General features: G+C 33.0%; 4 protein-coding genes and 1 long non-coding RNA gene across 6 annotated transcripts in view; 3 read left to right on the top strand and 2 right to left on the bottom strand.

Moving 5' to 3' along the window:
- The window catches only part of Pfrx (6-phosphofructo-2-kinase/fructose-2,6-biphosphatase), a 54554-nt gene extending 53918 nt beyond the window's left edge, over positions 1–636 (top strand). The window contains exon 8 of the mRNA XM_076901629.1: positions 246–636. Within this exon, the coding sequence (XP_076757744.1) occupies positions 246–302 (57 nt within the window). The 3' untranslated portion in view covers positions 303–636. The remainder of the gene's footprint in view (positions 1–245) is intronic.
- Positions 11–1404, bottom strand: LOC143427478 (uncharacterized). Its single transcript, XR_013102314.1, has 2 exons — positions 706–1404; positions 11–675 (listed from the first exon to the last, which is right to left on the bottom strand). It is a non-coding gene; the product is annotated as an uncharacterized LOC143427478 (long non-coding RNA).
- Positions 1405–1646: 242 nt separating this feature from the next.
- On the top strand, positions 1647–2780 carry Gas41 (YEATS domain-containing protein 4 Gas41). The gene is made up of 4 exons (XM_076901649.1): positions 1647–1700; positions 1876–2157; positions 2228–2408; positions 2479–2780. Exons 1-4 carry the CDS (start codon positions 1650–1652, stop codon positions 2646–2648), a joined length of 684 nt encoding a protein of 227 aa, XP_076757764.1. The 5' UTR covers positions 1647–1649; the 3' UTR covers positions 2649–2780.
- Positions 2781–3654: 874 nt separating this feature from the next.
- LOC143427470 (solute carrier family 25 member 35) lies at positions 3655–6194 on the top strand. The gene is made up of 5 exons (XM_076901636.1): positions 3655–3723; positions 4883–5264; positions 5427–5645; positions 5715–5829; positions 5909–6194. Exons 1-5 carry the CDS (start codon positions 3689–3691, stop codon positions 6100–6102), a joined length of 945 nt encoding a protein of 314 aa, XP_076757751.1. The 5' UTR covers positions 3655–3688; the 3' UTR covers positions 6103–6194.
- Positions 6044–12390, bottom strand: LOC143427462 (solute carrier family 2, facilitated glucose transporter member 3). 2 transcript variants are annotated; one of them, XM_076901624.1, is made up of 9 exons: positions 12155–12390; positions 12024–12076; positions 10294–10367; positions 8384–8491; positions 8039–8312; positions 7667–7960; positions 7192–7595; positions 6840–7111; positions 6044–6763 (listed from the first exon to the last, which is right to left on the bottom strand). In XM_076901624.1, the coding sequence occupies exons 1-9, from the start codon at positions 12172–12174 to the stop codon at positions 6670–6672; spliced, it is 1593 nt and encodes a 530-aa protein (XP_076757739.1). In that variant the 5' UTR covers positions 12175–12390; the 3' UTR covers positions 6044–6669. The 2 variants fall into 2 exon arrangements, with proteins under 2 accessions (XP_076757739.1, XP_076757741.1); XM_076901626.1 differs by lacking the exons at positions 12024–12076; positions 12155–12390 and adding an exon at positions 10623–10707.
- Between the last annotated feature and the right edge of the window lie 462 nt (positions 12391–12852).

The following is a 12852-nucleotide window of genomic DNA, read 5'->3' as shown; positions in this document are numbered from 1 at the left end:
ATCATCGTAGTGAATAAGTGTTGTGACAGTAATATGAGTATACTATATATATACATATATATTTTAGCGGTACGACGTAACTATAAAACTTGTCATTAAAACTTGCTTAATAATCTGTATGCCAATTACTCTCTTCATTTCTGTTCTATCTAGATGTAGTAAAGCAGTGTAGCTGTAGCTTGCTATGTATATAATTGTGGACCATTGTGCAATTGATGTAACGGTCCTTATGAAACTCTTTTCAGATCTCGGGGTATCTAGAAGAACGATTCCGAAGGAAAGCGAAATTACCTCACACGTGATAGCGACGAAGTTTTAACACGACAAAAACTAATTCTTACGGTTGTTATGAACTGCTGAAGACACGCATTCTTTTGGCAGCTGGCTGCCTTTGCACGTCCGATGCAACATCTATTCAATTTCCTACTTTAAAACAATTTAGACAAAATATATCTAACAGCATTTGATGCTGTTCCTACACGAGTTACATGACCAAAGGATTAATTTCTTTTTGAGTTTCTAACAATATATGCCGTGTGATAATAGCATGTCAATGCGTCAAGTTTTTACTTTTACGAATCTTCAAATGTTATTTGAAAAGTTAGATGTTTTACGTAATAGAAAAATTGAGGAGAATCCTATGAAACTGAAGCGCATGTGTAACCACTTACGTAACTCTGGTTAGGACTCAGAATTTTCTTATACTCAAAATTAGGAATCAATACTCTGACTTGCTTATGTTTGGAGAAGCGCAAGTGGATAACTAAATTAGTCAGACTTCATTCGCTTCATGGTATTCAGCTTTTTCTTCAATTTGTTAAATATTTCGTGTTGTTTACAAATTAACCGTCAATGAAGGAAAGGTAAAAATCAGTCGCTACAGATACCTTTAAATTATATAGCGGTTATATACTATAACGACAATATATGTATTTTATAGAAATATTTTATAGATACTACTTTCCGGCGATTATCAATTAATCAAGCCACATACATATATTGATCAAGAAATAGTAAAAATCATTAATGTACTGCAGCGCGATACTATGTAAAAAAAAAAAAGAAACATATATTTAAAAAGTTCATTGCCTTATTGTAATAATCTAGGTATCGGATTGGGGGTAATAAATTCCAGAATATTTTTGTCAGAATAATTATGCTGTATGGAAGATCGAGAACTTTTTGGAGTATAATTTATTTCGAGAGAGGTGTACATATTTTTTTAATGCCCTTCACGATGAAAAAAATACATTTACTTAAAAACATTCTTTGCCTTTTCATTCCGTGTCCCTTTGTATTTATACTTAATATAATTATTTAATTCAATTTTCCATTAGTTCAATAAAAAGGAAATGAAAAACTATTATTTCATAAAACTTAATGTTAATACCGCCAAAATATCGATGTTTTCTTCCTCGTTCGATACAAGTATTCTCTTCGATATCGATCATGTCTCGTAACTGAGAGTATCGATACTCGAAGTACTTGATATCGAAATAAAAGTATCGAATATGTGTTTACTAAGATCGATTCATGCCCAGTTTAAAACTAGCGCTCAAAATGGTCAACAGTAATGTCGTCTATATTGACATTTATCGTTCCACATTTTCTTTTTAAAGTATACGTTATGAAAAAAGCAACTGATCACGATGATGGCAACAACTAATGAATTTGGTCCTGATTCAGGTGGTCGAGTTAAGGTAAATTTTCGTTACGAGCAGCGTATAAAAACACGTCATCCTTTCACACATTTCTAACCTACAAACAAGTAAACTGAAGAACAGAAATAATAGTGGAGAATTACCCAGGTGTTTACCATCAACGGTTTAAAGAAATCAAATTTAGTAATCAAACTGTTATTGTACTCTTTTTCAGGGAGTTACAATAGTGAAACCAATAGTGTATGGTAATGTTGCTCGTTATTTTGGTAAGAAAAGAGAAGAAGATGGACACACTCATCAATGGACAGTTTATGTTAAGCCATATCATAATGAAGACATGTCTGCATATGTTAAAAAGATCCATTTTAAATTACATGAAAGTTACAACAATCCAAACCGCATTATGACTAAACCACCTTATGAACTTACTGAAACTGGTTGGGGAGAGTTTGAGATTGTCATTAAAATATATTTTCATGATCCTAATGAACGTCCCGTGAGTATTTACTTTGTATTCTATTAAATGCAAATCTCTCACATTTATGTGGATTATTTGTTACATGTAGGTAACTATATATCATATATTAAAATTATTCCAAACAACGCCAGAGATACAACTGGGAAAAAAGAGCTTAGTCTCAGAGTTTTATGAAGAAATAGTATTCCAAGATCCAACAGCTTTGATGCAACATTTATTAAATTCCAGTAGACCAATAACCCTCGGTACATGGCGTCATAATACAGATTGTATGTAAGAATTTTCTGATTTGATCAATTTGAACATATGAAAATGATCAATTTTCTTCTAATCATGCAGTCGAAGCTAAAAAGGAGTCTACAATGAAAGCACTAATAGAAGCAAGGAACAAAATAAGACTGGAAGTTATAGATCTTAAGGAAAAGTTAACATTAGCAAAGGAAACTATTGCTAAATTCAAGGAGGAAATTGCAAAAATTTCTAAAACCGGGAACTTGTCCGTTGCATAATGGAAATATTTGCAAACATTTTTAGCAGTTATTATAAGATAAAAAAGCAATTAATAAAAAAGAGCTACAGTTTTTTTATATGGTTAATACATGTGTATATATATTTTTAATCTAGGATAACTGTAAAATGACTAAGAAAGAAAACAAATAAATGTATATATTATTATGTATGAAATGTAAAATATCTATTCGAATTATTCAATGTAAATCTAGATATGATTACGCGATGTTTGATAAATAATTGTGCTGATGCAATAATTCATATATTATAATAATAAATAAACAATAGTAAAAATGTATACACGACATTTCATTGAGAAGAAACCTACACAATTTAAAGAAAAAGATCAATCTGACTGGATACTTACTCAGATTTTATTTGGGCATATGATGCAATAAAAGAATGCCCGATTTTTTAGACAAATTTTATAGTTGGGTCAACGTCTCGTAATTAGCCCATAAGTTCGCTGAAATCACTTTACAAAATTTTGTTATTTCATAGATCAAAGAACATTTAAAGTCTGATGCGCCTTTTTACGTCATTTTATACAACACAATTTATAAACAATATTTATCAACAGATTTATGTACTAAGTACAAGCACCAGATTGAACGAACTAGTCATTTTAATCGCCTTAAATGAACGTAGTATAAACGACTTCCGGAAACGTTTTATGAAATTCTAACGGATACTTTCTAGAACGGCGCATGCGCAAAAACTTTGAAGCTTACTAATTTTTGCTTAAAACAGTATCCTCACTCGCATCATTTTTATCTGATCCTGTGACGCAAGCTGTTGCATTTTGATAATACCAAGTGAAATTGTAAGCTATAATCAGAAAATTTGGGGTTTCCCAAAGTATATATTAATCACGTGAAACTAGCAATCAGAATGATGTAACACTTGTTTTTCAATAAGGGGGTTAACAAGCTCAATAATGATAAAAAGAGCACAAATGATATCGACACTCTATCCAAGTAGATTACTTTCAAGTATTTGCACGTAACACACGCAAACTTCTTATTGTTGCACGTGAGAAATGACTGCAGCGCCGAGTGCAAGTGCCAACAGACAGTGAGCGTTTTAATACTTGATTACACGTTTCTTGCAGATAGTAGTTTTAGTCTATTCTGACTTTGATATCATTACTAAACGTACACATGGGCATCGTGATTAGTTATGCAATAACCTCCAGGCTACAACCGGCCGGTGAATAATGATCTTCGGATTGTCAAATATATTTATTCGCGAGTAAACTTCAGTGTTTAACAGTATCATTTCAACACTTCACTCTTCAATGGTTTCAAATTTATAATGTTCGATCATTACTGTTTTCTATCATAGTTATGAATGCGTTCAATTGATCAGTGAGGATTGCAAAGTATTTGATTGAAATGATGAGGTTTTTATTCGGTTTTACTGTTTGTGTAATTTGATATACGTAACACGTAACGCTTAACATTGGTAAGACATTTTTAGTGCTAATGACTATATTATTTCATGAGAGTATCGAATATTATTTCTAATCCTGTAACCGTGAAATCTTATTTAACTATACGGGATACTGTTTCTAATCTTGTAACTCTGATATCTTTTTTAACTACGTTATTCATAGTTATACATGTTTATAGACACAGAATTCTGGTGCCTCGTGGTCATGTGACTCTGATACAGCCGCGGGTCGACGACAGTTAAATAGAAAGTGATTCTGCATAATCGCAACTCATTTGTCATTCATCACCTCCGTGTGCGTCACACGAGGCGCCAAAATTCAAAGGACCGTCTGTATATATCGATACTGGCTTACGTTGATATTATTACGAGTCAAGACCCATACTGAAATCTTACATACGAGTTTATAGTTAATACTTTCACGACTTTAATCAAACAATATAGAAGAAGCATAACATTTACTAATCTTTTATTATTATTAGCTTAGTTAATTAATGAAAATTTAACGAATGTTTTGCAATTCGCTATATGTGTATCTATTACTGAAATATTATTATTATTTTTTCCTATTTTTGTATTGTTTTATATATTGCTTAAATGCTATATAGATATGTATGAGTTTTCTATTTTATTTTCTTATATATTTATTGTATTTTGATTTCTTAGAAAATGATAGCGACAAAAATTATTTATATATATTCGATTATACCGTTTATATGTATCCAAGAGAAGAGACCGATACACTTCATTGTATTAATTATCTGTTACTTTCTGTTACCAGTCCGGGTATCGAGTTTGTAATTGGAGGATTAGCAGCGGTTGGAGCTGGATTTTTTACGAATCCAATTGATGTGGTAAAAGTACGTTTACAATTACAAGGAGAGTTAGAAGCACGACATTCATATAAAAGAATATATAAGAATACTCTGCACGCTGCCTACTTGATAGCAAAGCATGAAGGCTTATTTGCCTTACAAGCTGGTATCATACCCGCACTATATTTTCAAGTGGTGCTCAATGGAATACGGTTAGGTATCTACAATACAGCAAAAAAATATGATCTTATTACTAACGACAAAGGGAATACCGATATCCTGAAGACTACCATGCTGACAGGAACAGCTGGATGCATTGGAGCTGTACTTGGCAGTCCTTTTTACATGGTAAACTTCACTTACTATATCGAAAGTTATTTTATACAGATTATCCCTCCATACAAATCAGTTACGAAATTAATTAGCTGAAATATAAAATCACATTGTTAGAATATACCTTATTAGTTAAAAGTTAGCAATTCAATATTAAAATCTTTCTCGTTGAAATAGGTAAAAACGCAATTGCAAGCACAATCAGCACAATCCATAGCGGTTGGTTATCAGCATAATCATGTAGGTACATGGTGTGCATTCAAGTCTTTATGGAAAGAAGGTGGTGTAGTCGCTTTGTACCGTGGCTGGTATGCCAATATACCACGTCTTTTTGTAGGATCTGCGACACAATTGACAACATTTGGTTTAGCCATGGACTGGTTACGTTCACTGCAAGTGAGTATTTAAATAAGCATAGCATAGAACACACGAAATCAAAATACATCAAATATTTGTTTCTTTTAGGTGTGTACGAATCAACCAATATTACAAACGTTTTTGGCTTCCGCAATCGGCGGCAGTTGTGTTGCTTTCACTATGCAACCATTTGATGTTTTAGCAACAAGACTATACAATCAACGTAAATCAAATTTAATAACATTAATTCAAAACTTGTTCTCTTAATGAATTGATACTGATTGCACACATTATGAATATAGGTACGGACGTAGGCGGAAAAGGTACATTGTACAATGGACTTTTGGATGGACTTATTAAGATATTACGCACAGAAGGAGTGACTGGTCTGTACAAAGGAACTTTTCCAACGTGGATGAGAATAGCACCGCACACTGTGCTGTGTTTAGTATTTTATGAAAAATTAGATCAATTATATAATACAATTCGTAGTTAACATTTGTTTCTCAAATATGTAAACAAATTTTTTAAGCTATTGTATAAAGTATGATATAGTATGAAAGAATAAATTAATTTCGTATATGGGCAGTGACATGTTTTACGACTTAGTAACATTTATAGTACTTAAAAGAGATTGGTTTGCTCGTAAAAAATTTTGTAAGAACGCTCCAAAATCGTTCATGGAACGCACTAATACCGATAATTTAATCGTTACTTTTGTCAATAAGCAGATTCTTTCTTTACAATTAGTCCTTCTACAATTTGAAGTATTCCAATGATGTATATATGGTCCGAAAACTTTAAAAACAAGCTCCTGAATTTGATAAAATATAACAGCATCAGCATTGTGGAGTTCATTGATGCATTGTTTTGTAACTTACCAAAAGCTTAAAACATGGACAAGAGATTGCAATAAATTTTCTTTGAATTAGAAAAACAGTTCACATAATTAAATAATTTTCACTAATCAGATATTTATACAAAATTTATAACGAAAATATTGTAAATCTATCACTTAACAAAAAAAATTAAGAGATCTTTGAAGTACCGATTTTTTAATCTTTTAAGCTCTAGAGTTTGGTCTAGAACGAAATCCTCGACTTATAGATGCCGCCACATCCATCGTATCTCTTCCTCTAGTCTCGGGAAAGTATATCCTAAATGCATTAATGGTAGATCATTAAATAGCATATTTTAAATAGTACTATTTTTAACTTAATTTGTTCTACATACCTAACAAATTGCGCTAAAAATAAAAGAAATCCAGCAAATATTAAAAAGGTATATGCTCCCATAGCACTTTCTAAAGTTGGAAACAGCATGCCCACCAAAAAATTTCCACCCCAATTAAAAACACTACCGAGCGCCATAGCTGCTGGTCTGGGACCAACATCGAATATCTCAGATCCAATGAAATACGGTATTGGACCAAGACCAATTCCGTAAAATATCACATATGCCAAAACGGCTACTGTGCATACTATTGGCATAAACGATGATACATGCTGCAAAGATGTAAGCATTTGCTTGATTAATTTTCAATTTCTTGCGGAATATGATTTTTATATAAGATAATGATACATACTATTAATAAAATGGAAACACATAAAACTAATAAACATCCATGACATAAATAAATACTGGTAAGCAGGACACCTCTCCTGTTTAAAGATGACATTAATGGTACTGATATTAGAGCCATAGCAATATTAGCTACACCAGTTCCAAGGGTAGCATGTTGTGCTCCGGCAGTACCAAGTCCAGCGTCATGAAATATAGAGTTAGAGTAATAAAATACAACGTTTATACCGCTCATTTGCTGTCCAAACTGCATCATACAAACTAAAATTATAGGAAGTTTTAAACTTGGATCTTTCAAAATGCGCCTAATAGTCCATGGTTCAGCTGTTTTGCTTTGTATCTCTTGTTGCAGACTAGATATTTCTACTTGTAGCAGCATTGTATCCATGTTACGTATCCTACTGAGTTCTAAAATATTAAAATAGTCTGTACCAGTACTGCAAATATATCAGGTAATATAATTACTGATATTTACTAACCATTTAAAGCTTTAGGTGTTTCTTTTTTGATTATATATAAATATTTTGGACTTTCTGGTAAAACAATGCTAGTAAGAACTAAGGCGTATACACATAATGGAATAAACGCCCCGAGCATATAATGCCAAGAGTTTTCAGTCCCTAGAACTGTATCGAGTCCTGCAATTTGCCCTAGAAACACTCCACATGTAATTCCTAGTTGACATAAAACTCCAACAGCACCCCTTAGTCTAAGTGGTGCAATTTCTGCCATGTACATTGGTACCACAGAAGTCGCAAAACCACCAGACAAACCTAGTAAATTGTATAATTTATTTGTAATATGATAAATCTTATAGTAAATATTTCAAATTACTACATTCTAAGGCTTACCAACAATTAATCGGCCACCTAACAATAGTTCAATTGAATTTAACTTGCGTACTAGAAAAAACATTAGAGCTCCTATGATGCCAAATATATTTCCAACACACAGTGCTCCTTTTCTTCCATATCTATCCGCTACCCAACTAGCAAGAAATGAACCAATTGCACCACCAATAAGAAAAATTGAAACAACAGAAGACCAGACTATTTTCAGACCGGTTTCCGAAACATCCACACCATATCTTTCCTTAATACTTTCATTACAGAATCCTCCGACCAGCTGTAATTGATGAATGAATATATTAGAGGTTTTTTTGTAAGTTCCTACAAGGTGCAAATAAAAATACTGACATGGGCTGCATTATTTAGAACTCCAATATTAAATCCTGCTGGCACAGCTGATCCCAAGCAACAAGTAACACCTGCTAGAGCCAATGTAATAGTCCATCCTCCAGGTGCCTAAAAACGGTTTTGAAAGTAAATATTTTTGTACTTGTTATATGATAAAATGATACAACATACTCGTTGACATTTATCTTAGAGCATGAAGCTAACATTTTAATATATAATAAAACTGAACAATAAAGCAGTTCCTGTGTGTTCACTTTGCCAAGATAGATTATTGCACAATGTGAAAAAGTGTGATCATCTGAATGTTACATTTAAGAGAATGGTAAGAGGTGGACTGGTGATGAATTCATCTCTACCAATTGTTATTTTACCTATAATTGTACCATATTAAATTATATATACATGTGTATACATATATTATATCTACACATATGTATACATATATACATATAAAACATCTACACAGTTACATGAAATCATAATTAAAAAGAAAATACTTGACCCATATGTTAAGTTATTACAAAAAAGTTACAAAATAAAATACAAAGAAACAATTATAATTATATATTATAATTAAATTCCATAATTATATATCATACAGAATATATATACATATATTTGTCAAGAATGTATTTGTGACAACAATTTGTGATAAATATCTGTGAACACATATTAGCGCATCTTAGTATGAGTTACAGGGCGTGTAATAATGCACTAGAATAAACCACATAATATAACTGATGTTAATATTGTGTATAATACAATACAAGGTACAGTGATAGATTCGTAATTCAGTTGGTGAGCTTTTCACCTATCCCTCTCTTCAAAAAAAAATTTATATGTATGTAAAGCCAGAAAACCATACCGCTGAAACAACTAAGCATCATAAACAATAGTGTGTTGCACCCTGGGAGACCAATCAGTGATATAATGGAAAAGCCTGGATGGAATGATGGAATAAAACTCAATAAAACCACACATCACTGGTAAACCTGGAAACTATTTAGACAACCAAACATACGTTACTAGAACCTTTTACAAATTGAAAGTAGATTCTTCCTTAGTCTCTCAGTTACACAAATGTGCACACACATAATTATCCCTTATAAAAAACATTTCACAATGCCATACACCTCAAGTTTTACGATTAGTAATGTTTCATGTAAGTCAATGATGAATCAAACATTGGCTTAAGAGTAAACAAAATATACTAATAGCAATACTATCTGAGTAAGCAAAACATACCAGCAGAGATACTAAATTATCAAAGCTTTACATAATGCTTCTATTGCTTATGAATTATTCCGATATACTATCATATTTGCTAAAAATTTTTATTTCATAAATCTTTATATAATGATTATACAACTAATCCACTTGAACACCATTGGAACGCTTATTAAATACTTATTTCAAAGCTCTTACACGTTCAATCATATATGTAAACACTTTACATGCTATACAAACACGATAATTTCTTTAAACTGTGATAAAGTAATGGTAGCAAGTGTAAGGTTTCAATTAACTCTGACACATAAATAATATCTCAAAAGGTGTAATAGATAATTACTTGTATGTTGTTTCTATCTTGTTCGTATTCCAATTGAACAAAAGATCATGTATCAAGATACCATATTAGACGAGAGACGAGTATCTTAATCAAATATTATCAAACTCTTGAAATGAACACCTTTCTAAATATAAAATTCATTGGAAAAACATTTTTTTAGTATTCAACTGTCTGTGAATTGTTCTATATGAAGGTTTCATTAGTCACCAAGGAATTTAAACGACTAGGATCGTGAAATTCGATAAAACGAAATTCATCAATTTTTACAGCTGCTGTGAAATTAATAAAATATGCGTGCATTCCTCTTAAGCTTAAATTCTATTTGATACATTATACTCACCGATCTCTCATCACGATTGACCGAATTAGCTTGATTTGGACGTTCAACGTCCGTAAGCACAGCAGCATGACTATCTGCAATGATGATTAATAATTATATTCGAATATCTCATCCGTAATTTAACATAATACCAACTATTTCGCTAAATAATATATACAATGTTAACGTACGAAACACTTCTAGATAAATCTAGCAATGGAAATATAGGTTAATACTGCGCTGTGTGAAGGATATCCTAATAAAAAAGGGAATAGTTAAAGAATAATATTTTGTGGAATCTGTGTGACGAGTACTAGGACAACAAACAGAAAGGGTTCGATAAATATTACCTAACGCCATGCTTTTTGCAGCACGTGTCGCTTACACGACGTCAGAATGGTAAATAACACTAGAAACGGATCGCTACTAGCAACGCGGAAACGTTAGCGGTGTGGTTCTGTATATGTTGTTGTATCAATCCGGGAAATCTGATATTTTTCTAACAAGGAAGGATGTAATAGGTAAGCGAGAACGTTTACGTTCTGAAGGAACGGTACAATAATTGTGTTCCAATGAAGTGAATGACCGAAATGTATGCTCGAGTTGAGCGTGTGCTCGAAGGCGTGCACTTAATTAAATATAAGCTTTCCCTTGGAAATTATTACACAGCCTAGTGGATGTATAATTTACGATGTGCGATTTACGCAGTTTAATTCGCTATTCGAATAAATATGAATACGTATCGAACGGTTCGTTTGATATTAATGTAAACGACGTAGAAACAATTATTGCTGACGATTGAGTTATATATCTCCAATCATATCATATTAAACATTGTTGCACCATGGAACACTAGTTTCTTCGCCAGTTACCAATACATTATAAAACTTTGATCGATGTGTGAATATGATTGTTATTGTCTTCCTGTTCGTTTTATCGACTTCCGTGACTAATATCGCAAGTTGTAAAACCTTCATTTCCGCACTGGCGAAGGCGTGAACGTCGATCATTTTTCTAGAAAATAGTTTCCATTCATTAGAAATTGAAACTCTACTACAGGCAGAAGCGCGTAACAGAACTCGTTAAAGCAATTCTCGGTTTATATTTTTAGTTTTCCGGATCGCATCCTTTTAAAAGCGAAAGAATTTTCTGCACAATGCATCTGTTCATCTACATAATTGCATCACTCGAGAGAGGGACAATCGCGGTACAAACATTGAATTGGAATATAGTTAACGATAATCACGTACGTACATAAGTACCGATAGTATCATCAACGAAAAGTTCCAATACCAACGAGTTAAATGCCCAGACAATGGAAATGTAAAAACGTGATCATATCTTTGCCAATTTAAATAAGTATTTGTATCTGTTTTATCAGAGATAACAACTTGTAATAAACTTAAAAGATAAAGGAAAATTATGCAAAAAATTCAGTCGAAATTTATCTTATCCTTAGCTCGAAAAATTCAACGTTATTATACCTAATATTAATTTAAAGTGCACTTTCTTGTTCAGGCTCGATATGAATAAATTAACGCACTATACACCGCACATTGTTACCACAAGCAACATTCACAATGTCTCCATTGCTGATTAATCAATTCGTAAATGGTAACAAAAGAATACGTGTGTGAAACATGTAAAAAATATTCCCAACGCGACAGAAAAACCTATCACGCTTATTTAATTGCCAGCAGTCGTCGTGGTGCTTAATAATCAGCAGAAACGATGCGTTCACTTCTACATACCTTCATTTTCAAGCATATCACTGATCTCCGTATCGCAACGCGTACACGGCGATCTGTGCAAAGAAAAAGAATGTTTAAAATAACGTAGCGTAATTTACCTGACTGGATAATTTGAATAACAGATAATAGACCGTTCAGAAATAAATGTCATTGTTGCGTCGTTACTTTCTACACCTTGGTGGCCACCGTTTTCGATGCGTACGACACGCCTCAGCAATTTCTGTCGGGTTCTTTTTTACAGCGTTACTGTCGCATCGATAACGCGGTTCATTTATCGAAATTTATCAATCGATCTGGAGAATCGAACTCTCGACGGTTTGACGGTTTCAACAGTTAATGATCGCGAGCCACACGTGCATCTAAGCTCGCTTTTCGTCGTTCTCTTTGCGTTAAGGAAACAATTTTTTACCGCACATGAATATTCCTTAAATTATTCGCCGACCTATGATCGAGCAAAGGTGCACCACAAGATGAGACTGTCACGCCGCATTCTCACTAAGAAAAAACAATTTCTGCGCTCGTAATGAATCCTTTATACACCATTTGTTTGCGTTTCGCTTTAATATGTACGCGTGTACGGACTGTGCATGATGTGCAGTATGATTCTTCAGGGATTCGAACTAACTTGCTGGTTTTTTTCCCCGTAAACTTTCCTTTTCGTTAAAGATCCTAGCCTTGAAACGCACAGCCGACGAAAGTCAACCACTTCGTCATACCGCTCGCGGAAGACTAGTTTTAAATACCGTAAACGATTTGAAAAGTTACAACCTCCCACCTTTTGCCAACGTTCGCTTCAACATAGCGCAAAGAATGCAAGAACATTTGAATG

The sequence above is a fragment of the Xylocopa sonorina genome, chromosome 9 (assembly GCF_050948175.1).
Source record: "Xylocopa sonorina isolate GNS202 chromosome 9, iyXylSono1_principal, whole genome shotgun sequence".
NCBI classification, from domain to species: domain Eukaryota; kingdom Metazoa; phylum Arthropoda; class Insecta; order Hymenoptera; family Apidae; genus Xylocopa; species Xylocopa sonorina.
This window is presented reverse-complemented; position numbering and strand designations above follow the sequence as displayed.